This window comes from Populus trichocarpa, chromosome 14 (assembly GCF_000002775.5).
Source record: "Populus trichocarpa isolate Nisqually-1 chromosome 14, P.trichocarpa_v4.1, whole genome shotgun sequence".
NCBI lineage: Eukaryota > Viridiplantae > Streptophyta > Magnoliopsida > Malpighiales > Salicaceae > Populus > Populus trichocarpa.
In genome coordinates, this window is record NC_037298.2 from 14,154,869 (window position 1) to 14,165,444 (window position 10,576).

General features: G+C 41.4%; 1 protein-coding gene across 1 annotated transcript; it reads left to right on the forward strand.

Moving 5' to 3' along the window:
• Window positions 1-2,721: 2,721 nt before the first annotated feature.
• LOC112324166 (uncharacterized) lies at window positions 2,722-4,080 on the forward strand. The gene has a single exon (XM_024585815.2). The coding sequence runs from the start codon at window positions 2,722-2,724 to the stop codon at window positions 4,078-4,080; it is 1,359 nt and encodes a 452-aa protein (XP_024441583.2).
• The last annotated feature ends 6,496 nt before the right edge of the window (window positions 4,081-10,576 follow it).

Below are 10,576 nucleotides of genomic sequence, written 5' to 3' on the forward strand. Positions count from 1 at the left end.
CATTTAAAAAACTTGTTTTAACATCTGTCATAACCCAATTTTGAGTCACTCCCAAATTTTGTTTTCCTTTTCTTCAAAAAAAAAATGAAAAAAAAACTGCCCGGTGTCGTTTTGAACGGCACCGTGCAGCTTTTTCTCCCCTGCAAATGCTGAAACAGGGGAGAAGGAGATTTTTTGAAAATTTTTCCCGCTATTCTTCCCCTCTCCCTCTCCACCCCACTTGCCCAAAAAACCCGCATGACCCATACCCACACAACCATACCCTGCAAGCATTATGGAAGCAAAATGAGACGGAAACCATGCCCTGCCAGCATCTCCCATCACCCACCTTACCCTGCACCATGGCAGGGATAAGGTAATCCTCTCCTCCTCTGCTTATAAATACTAGAAGAGGAACCAGCAATGAGGGGGGCAAAATTTTGGAGAAAGAGAGAAGCAAACGACAGAGTCAGGGGGGGTTTTTGGGCAGAGAGAAAGATAAGAACATGGGGTAATTTTTGGTGTGAAAGAGAGGAACGAACCAAGGAATTTTGAGGGTGCAAGGAGAGTGAAAGAACAGAAAAAGCCGAAACCAACAGAGAAACAGAGGAGAGGAAGAACCACCGGCTGCGGTCCACATAGCCGCCACCATCGCCTCCACCGTTCCTCCCAGTCACCCCCGACAGCACCATCATCGTCCAAAAATAGAAGAAGAGACGGAGAAGTGAGAGGAAGAAAAATACAGAGAAACAGAGACTGCGGTCTCTGCACAGAGAAGAAGAAGAACCGTTCCTCATCCCTTGGGCACCACCGTTGTTCCTTCCTCTCCACCGCCACAGCAACTCCACTGGTCAGCAACTGCCAGCAGCGCCACCGTCAACCTCTAACCATCTTCCTCCCCCTGTTGCAACACCCTTGAAGAAGAAGGAGCCGGCACCTCTGCACAGACAGAAAAACAGCAGCAGACACGGCCCGCCACAACAGAGAAGAACCACCATCGCTCCGACAACAACAACAGCCACCATTAGAAATAGAAGAAGAAAGGAGAAGCAGCAGACAGAAGAGGGGAGAAGAAGAACCACTGAAAAAACAGAAACAGAGGAGAACAGAGCAGAAGAAAAAAACGCAGAGAAGAAGAAGAAAGGCCGACCACCATCCAAGCCGTTCTCCGGTCAGCAACCGCCAGCAGCACTTGAGCCGCCGCCAGGTCTGCTTTCCCCGCCTCTCCCTTCTTCCTTCTTCTTCTTCCCCATGCAGGTTCCACTGTCGAACAGTGGAACGTTAATTATAATTCACGTCCACTATTCAAGTGGACTTTGGGCCGGATCAATTCTGGCCCAGCCCAAATTTCTGGGCCGGTTCCGGCCTGTTAAAAAAAAATTCCAAAAAAAATTTTCGTCAAAATCTGTGATTTTTTTCATGTATTTTTCTACTAAATTTTGCTTAATATTGGTTTGTATTTTTATACCGTAAAAATACAAATCCGGTATTAAAATACCCGATTTTCATCAAAAAAATTAAAGAAAAAAAAAAGTCTTTGTTTTCATGCATACGACCAAGCATCTAAAAGTAAAAACTCATATTGTATTTTCATACAACAAAGAAAACTTCAAAAAAAAATATTTTAGCATGCATTTTGGCTTTAATAACCAGTTTATTAAAGTTACGAGAACTTGGCCAAAATTTCAAAAAAAATCTAAAAAAATATTTTGTTTGGTTTTAATATTTGGGATTACGAATTTATATGTAAAACGTATTCCCGATATTCAAAAGGTAGTTCTTTTATAGACATTAGAACGGTTAGGCTTCACCCGATAAGATAAGGACTCCTTACCGAGGAGGACTTTTCTTAAACCGTAGACAGAGCAACAATTAGAAATACAATGAAACCTTAGCATTTATCAGACAATTAAACAATGCAGCTTACTTTAGGTAGGGCGTATTTGAGGTGCTAATACCTTCCCTTTACGCAACCAGTCTCCGTACCTGATCTCTGAGACCAGTTAGGGTTCCTAGTGACCAAAATACTAGGTGGCGACCCCCATTCCCTTTTTCATTGATAAGAGACAAGAATTCCTTGTCTCCTTATATTTATATTTTCCAGATACACACACATTGAGTGAGGGTGGACAATCGCTGCGACGCCGCACACGTGCGACAGAATGACGACTCCACTGGGGACCCTGTGGACTAAGCATTTGTTTTGTCTGATTTTTGTGTTATTGTTGGTTTTGTTTGTCATTGTTAATTTTGATTTCCTCATTTGCTCATACACTTTAAATTTGTATATATATTTATTCAAGCATTGTATAAAATTGTTTCATGCATCATTCACACATTTTATGAGAGTTTATATTGAGAAAAACTTTAGGTTAAGTGGGGGACTAGCAGCTTACCTTACGACTTTTAGTCAAGGTTTAAGTTTGTGTAAACCCCAACTCTTCGCTGAGTGCTTAGACTGGTAATGATTGGTGCATATGTCATCCCCTTACCTACTAAGCCCCTATATTGCCTTTACGAGGGTGATCACTGGGACATCAGGAGACCCTTTTGAGACCAGGTAGAAAGCCACCCATCATGTAATGGCCCAAACCTATCCTTAAAGTATGAACTCCCTGATACGCATGTACATATATTTGTATCATACACATACATCCATTCATTGTAAATAACATACATACAATCGCAGGTTGAAATATAGGTCCCCAAAGAGTCTACAACACCCGACTTCGAGCGAGAAACATGGAAGATGAAGAGCGCGCTCACCGTGACGCCCATTTTCAAGAAGAGTTGGAGTCTCTGAAGACAAGTGTGGCTCGCCTCACTAGCTTACTCGAGCAAACACTGAGAAATACCTCTGGTGAAGGTCCTTCTAACCGACCGGTCACTTTTAATCAGATTCCAGCAATAGCTCAGCCCGAAAAAAGAATGAGTGAACATGGTCAAGAGCCTCAACATAATCCAACATTTGTGCAGTTAGTAACACCTGTACCAGCCCCTGCAGTTATGGATGCATTTGCTAACGAGTCCTACAAGGCCAAGTCATCTGATAGCATTGATCAAGATAAGATGGAGGCGCTGGAAGCCAGAATCAGAGTAATTGAGGGGGTAGACTTATATGATCCAGTACGGGCAGCAGAGATGTGTCTGGTCCCAAATGTGGTTGTCCCGAAAAAGTTTCGTGTTCCTGAGTTCATCAAATATAGTGGAACACAATGCCCCATGACTCATATCAAATCTTATTACAACAAAATGGCAGAAGTAGTACATGATAAAAAACTACTGATGCACTTTTTTCAAGATAGCTTAAGTGGGGCAACATTGAGCTGGTACATGAGATTGGACAACACAAAGATCCGGAGATGGAAAGACCTGGTGGATGCTTTTATCAAGCAGTACAAGTACAACATGGACATTGCTCCCGACAGAACCAGCTTGTCCAATCTAGAGAAAAGAGACAAAGAAAGCATAAGGGAATATGCTCAAAGATGGCGAGAATCAGCTGCCCAAGTCCATCCTCCACTTTTGGATAAGGAGATGGTCACTTTATTTGCCAACACACTCAAAGCACCATATTATGAGCATGTGATGGGTAGTTCGGCCCAGCAATTCACTTATGTTGTTGTAGTGTGTGAGCGCATAGAGCAAGGCGTCAAGAGTGGTAGAATTTCTGCACCTACCGAGAAAAGAGGCTTCGAAAGGAAAGAGGTCAACCATGTTGGAGACGACTATAGGGGTAGGAAAACCTCATCCCAAAACTACCATACTCCATCCCAAGTTGCCGACATCAAAAAACTCGAGCCCCAAAACTTTCAAGCCAAAAGCCAAATTGGAAATTACCAAAGGGTCCAAGAACAACTACCTCCATTACCGCTACCCTTGAATGAGATGTACCAGAAGCTATTAAGCATTGGGCAGGTAGCTCCTGAACCTTTGACGCCTGTGCAGCCACCGTACCCTAACTGGTACAAACCAGAGCTCACTTGCGAATATCATGCTGGTGTTGTTGGACATAGCATTCATACTTGCAAAGCCTTCAAGAGAAAGCTTTTGCAATTAATCAAGGCAGGGTGGTTAGCATTGGAGACGCTCCTAATATGAACACGAACCCTCTACCTAATCATGCTTGAGCGGTGGATCAGTAAAGGCACTAGAAGCAGAATGCTCAAAAAGCATCGATGGTTAAGGTAGGGTGCGGAAAAAGGCAGCCTCAATTTTGAAGGACTTAAATTTTGACCACAGTTTTTGTCCCCACCGTCAATGAGACCTCTACAAGAGCTGTTGTGAGAAGGCTAGCCTAAGAGGAGATTTATGAAAATGGAAGGATGAAGCCTGCCCTATTATTATTTTTTGTTTGATCATTTTTGCTTCAACCTATTTCAGTCTTGTTGGTAATTTGGATCACAATATTTTCTCTGTCAAATGAGCCTTTCTTGTTAATAAGATCATGTGTTTTTCTGTGTTCAGGACATGCCTTCATTTTTATTGTTGTCTCATGCAAATAACACACTGAGTATAATTTTTACCCGCAAAACCACTGGTGTTTTCCCTTTTTCCCCCCCAAAACAATGCATGATCTCACATGTTCACAAGGTTTTTTTGGGAATTCAAAGTTTAGTACAAAACAGAAATCATATTGGTGTTTGTTCAAACAAACAAGTTCTGGAAATTCAAGTGATTCCTTAGAAAGGTAACCATACTCCGAGAAAACCTGAAAAAAAAAAAACAAAAACAAAAACACCATGAAGTGACTCTAAAGCTGAGTTTTATTTGAATGAATAATGAGAAATTACTTTGCATATTCGCATGAAAGCAAGGCTTCCCGATCCTAAATGCATGCATTTGAGATGAAGAAAGGCCATCTTTGATAATCCTTTCACAAGGTTGAAATATACCCTTTACAGTCCCCTTTTGAGCCTGGTAATGTTTTTTTGAAAATAACCTCGACTAGGATCACACCCCACACTGGGGGGCAGGTGCGAGAGACATAGAAAAAACCTCAACGTTTGAAAGTGCCCAAACAATACTGGGGGGCATGAAAGAAAATTCTCGATCATCAAAGTTGCCCACGCAAAGCTCGGGCATGATAAGGAAAATCCAAAAGATCCAAAAAGATTTGGGCTTCTCATAAAAACAACTGAGGTGATTATGCTCAACCAAACAAAATGAAGAAAACAAAGAGAAAGAGCCCAAACCCTACACTGGGGGGCATGAAAAACTATTTTGGAAAGAAATTCAAAAGAAAAAGGTCAGGAAACAAGCACAAGTGATCCCGAGTCTTAAAATCCCTTAAACACCTTTTGAGCCTGCAAAATATCATTTTCTTCATAACTAAGAGCCTAAGCCTACATTACATGCCTAATCAAGCCCTTTCTGATCAAAGAAAAGCAATCTGGATCGGTAGGCAGTGTTTTCTCGTGCGGGTCAAATCATTATTCATGCAAATAAAATAAATGCTTTGAACACTGGTTCTTTGAAACCCTCAAATTAAATCTGGAACCTTTTTTGACCAACCAAATGTCACTTCATATTTTTCACCAAAATCAAAACAAAAAGTTTTCATCACTTCTGAAAACCTCTCCAGAGGAATCACTTGAATTTCTTCAAAATAAGTTTGCTTTGAATCGATGTCAAAATGATTTCTATGTTTGGAATAGCTTTGAAATTCCAAAAGTTCTACATGAAAACAACTCATTGTCAAACCTTCATTCACATAGCCACATCCTCGAACCCAAATTGAACATTTGGGGGCATGATCAAGCTGGGGGGCAATCAAAAACTCTTAGTAGGGTTGGCTCCATAATTCCTTTTCTAAGAAAAATATCGGTCAAAATTGGCAACCCTTGAGATAAAGGGCGGAGAACAAATAAGTATGATGATATCAAATCCTTCATAGAGGTCAAGATCACAAAAGATGACTCGAGTAAGCAAGAGCGAAGAAGCCATCGATGTTTACTACCAACACTCTAACTTTTGAGAAAAGAAAGACACCATGAAGAAATGGGGACCTATATTGCTCAGGTAAGTATACATGCATATCAATCATAATGCATTGCTTTCAATATTTGTCAGATCGATGTTTCAACATCACTTCTCAGGTAGTGCGTTTTCTAACCCTACCTCCTTTCGAGTGCGCCTTTAAGCCCTCGCTAACATTTTTCTGGGTAGGTCACCCATTACAACTCGACCATTCTCCATGTTTTTTTTCTTGGGTAGGTCACCCATTACAATTCGACCACTCTACCTTTTTTCCATTCTGGGTAGGTCACCCATTACAACTCGACCATTCTCCATGTTTTTTTCTTGGGTAGGTCACCCATTACAATGAGACCATTCCTCCACCTGGGTAGGTCACCCATTACAACTCGACCACTCTACCTTTTTCCCATTTTGGGTAGGTCACCCATTACAACTCGACCATTCTCCATGTTTTTTTTTATCTGGGTAGGTCACTCATTACAATTAGATCATTCCTCCACCTAGGTAGTTCACCCATTACAACACGATCACTCTTCCTATTGTCTATTTTTGGGTAGGTCACCCATTACAACTCGATCATTCTCCATGTTTTTTTTTGGGTAGGTCACCCATTACAATTCGACCATTCCTCCACCTGGGTAGGTCACCCATTACAACTCGACCATTCTCCATGTTTTTTTTCTTGGGTAGGTCACCCATTACAATTCGACCATTCCTCTACCTGGGTAGGTCACCCATTACAACTCGACCACTCTACCTTTTTTCCATTCTGGGTAGGTCACCCATTACAACTCAACCATTCTCCATGTTTTTTTTATCTGGGTAGGTCACCCATTACAATGAGACCATTCCTCCACCTAGGTAGGTCACCCATTACAACACGACCACTCTTCCTATTGTCCATTTTTGGGTAGGTCACCCATTACAACTCGATCATTCTCCATGTTTTTTTCTTGGGTAGGTCACCCATTACAATTCGACCATTCCTCCACCTAGGTAGGTCACCCATTACAACACGACCACTCTTCCTATTGTCCATTTTTGGGTAGGTCACCCATTACAACTCGACCATTCTCCATGTTTTTTTATCTGGGAAGGTCACCCATTACAATTCGACCATTCCTTCACCTGGGTAGGTCACCCATTACAACACGACCACTCTTCCTATTGTCCATTTTTGGGTAGGTCACCCATTACAACTCGACCATTCTCCATGTTTTTTTATCTGGATAGGTCACCCATTACAATGAGACCATTCCTCCACTTAGGTAGGTCACCCATTACGACACGACCACTCTTTCTTTTTCCCATTTTTGGGTAGGTCACCCATTACAACTCGACCATTCTCCATGTTTTTTTTATCTGGGTAGGTCACCCATTACAATGAGACCATTCCTTCACCTGGGTAGGTCACCCATTACAATGAGACCACTTTTTGTTTTTCTACTTGGGCAGGTCGCCCATGAAAATAGACCAGTGTGAGCGTGTGTGGGCAGGTCGCCCGTGAAAATAGACCAGTGTGAGTGTGTGGGCCGGTCGCCCCTGAAAATAGACCACTTTGAGTATGCTTGGGCAGGTCGCCCATGAAAATAGACCAATCTGAGCATGTGTGGGCAGGTCACCCGTGAAAATAGACCAATGTGAGTGTGTGGGCTGGTCGCCCCTGAAAATAGACTATTGTGAGCGTGTGTGGGCAGGTTGCCTAAGATAATCAGATTATTTTCTTTCCTTTTGTTTTCTTTACAAGCTTTCTGCGCAAAGTCTTTGCTCCGTAAGCATTGTAAAGAGGGGGGGCAACTGTCATAACCCAATTTTGGGTCACTTCCAAATTTTGTTTTCCTTTTCTTAAAAAAAAAATGAAAAAAAAAATTGCACGGTGCCGTTTTGAACGGCACTGTGCAGCTTCTTCTCCCCTGCAAATGCAGAGACAGGGGAGAAGGAGATTTTTGAAAATTTTTCCCGTTATTCTTCCCCTCTCTCTCTCCACCCCACTTGCCCAAAAAACCCGCATGACCCATACCCACACAACCATACCCTGCAAGCATTATGGAAGAAAAATGAGACGGAAACCATGCCCTGCCAGCAGCTCCCATCACCCACCTTACCCTGCACCATGACAGGGGTAAGGTAATCCTCTCCTCCTCTGTTTATAAATACTAGAAGAGGAACCAGCAATGAGGGGGGCAAAATTTTGGAGAAAGAGAGAAGCAAACGACAGAGTTAGGGGGGGTTTTTGGGCAGAGAGAAAGATAAGAACAGGGGGGAATTTTTGGTGTGAAAGAGAGGAACGAATCGAGGAATTTTGAGGGTGCAAGGAGAGTGAAATAACAGAAAAAGCCGAAACCAACAGAGAAACAGAGGAGAGGAAGAACCACCTGCTGCAGTCCGCATAGCCGCCACCATCGCCTCCACTGTTCCTCCCAGTCACCCCCGACAGCACCATCATCGTCCAAAAATAGAAGAAGAGACGGAGAAGTGAGAGGAAGAAAAATACAGAGAAACAGAGACTGCGGTCTCTGCACAGAGAAGAAGAAGAACCGTTCCTCATCCCTTGCGCACCACCGTTGTTCCTTCCTCTCCACCGCCACAGCAACTCCACTGGTCAGCAGCCGCCAGCAGCGCCACCGTCAACCTCTAACCATCTTCCTCCCCCTGCTGCAACACCCTTGAAGAAAAAGGAGCCGACACCTCTGCACAGAAAAAAAAACAGCAGTAGACATGGCCCGCCACCGCAGAGAAGAACCACCATCGCTCCGCCAACAACAGCAGCCACCATTAGAAATACAAGAAGAAAGGAGAAGCAGCAGACATAAACGGGGAGAAGAAGAACCACTGAAAAAACAGAAACAGAGAAGAACAGAGCAGAAGAAAAAAACGCAGAGAATAAGAAGAAAGGTCGACCACCGTCCAAGCCGTTCTCCGGTCAGTAGCCGCCAGCAGCACGTGAGCCGCCGCCAGGTCTGCTTTCCCCGCCTCTCCCTTCTTCCTTCTTCTTCTTCCCCATGCAGGTTCCACTGTCGAACAGTGGAACGTGAATTATAATTCACGTTCCACTGTTCATACGTGAACAGTGGACGTGAATTATAATTCACGTCCACTGTTCAAGTGGACTTTGGGCCGGATCAATTCGGGCCCAGCCCAAATGTCTTTGTTTTCATGCATACGGCCAAGCCTCTAAAAGTAAAAAACTCATATTGTATTTTCATACAACAAAGAAAACTTCAAAAAAAAAAATTTAGCATGCATTTTGGCTTTAATAACCAGTTTATTAAAATCACGAGAACTTGGCCAAAATTTCAAAAAAAATCCAAAAAAATATTTTGTTTGGTTTTAATATCTGGGATTATGAATTTATACGTAAAACGTATTCTCGATATTCAAAAGGTAGTTCTTTTATAGACATTAGAACGGTTAGGCTTTACCCGATAAGATAAGGACCTCCTTACCGAGGAGGACTTTTCTTAAACCGTAGACAGACCAACAATTAGAAATACAATGAAACCTTAGCATTTATCAGACAATTAAACAATGCAGCTTACCTTAGGTAGGGCGTATTTAGGGTGCTAATACCTTCCCTTTACGCAACCAGTCTCCGTACCTGATCTCTGAGACCAGTTAGGGTTCCTAGTGATCAAAATACTAGGTGGCGACTCCCATTCCCTTTTCCCACTAATAAGAGACAAGAATTCCTTGTCTCCCTATATTTATATTTTCCAGATACACACACATTGAGTGAGGGTGGACAATCGCCGCGACGCTGCACACGTGCGACAACATCTATGTGATGGATTTCTAATTTGTAAAAAGAAGCTAAATCAACCAGAATTATAATTGTAGTAGTTTTAGAAATTGGAGCATGTGTGTAAAAAAAATCTACTCCTTCTTGTTTAAATCTCTTAGTAACTAATCTAACCTAATTTTTTTTATAGAACCATCAGTTCTCAATTTCTTTTTAAAAATTCATACAACCTATTGTCTCACACCTTTGTGGAAATTAGTCAAAAACCAAGTTTTGTTAGAAATTAAAGAATCCATTTCATCTTTTACATCTTCTTTTCAAAAAGAAACTTCAAAAGATGTCATAGCTTCATTATATGTTTGAGGTTCATTTTGAAGTAAAAAGGTTTAAAAATCAACATCGAAATCTTTCGCTCTTCTATTTCTTTTACATTTTCTAACATGATCATCAACAATGTCTATTTTAGAAGAACTTTCAATAACAGGTTTAGACAATTTATTTTTTGATGGAAAAATATTTTCATAGAAAATCACATCACGAGACTCAATAATAGTACTATTTGCAATTTCAAGAATATCAAAATTTACAACTAAACATCTATAAGTAGTGTTATTCAAAAAATATCAAACAAATACACAATCTATAGTTTTAGATTCTATTTTTCTTTCCTTAGTAATAGGAATATTTACTTTTACTAAACACCCCCACACTTTAAAATGTTTTAAAGAGGTTTTTTATTCTTCCAAAATTCATATGGAGTTTTAAATAAATTTTTATAAGAAACTCTATTAATAATATAACAAGCAGAATATAAGGCTCCACCTCTCATAAATTATTAGGCAAACCATAACTAGTTAACATTGCATTAACCATATCCTT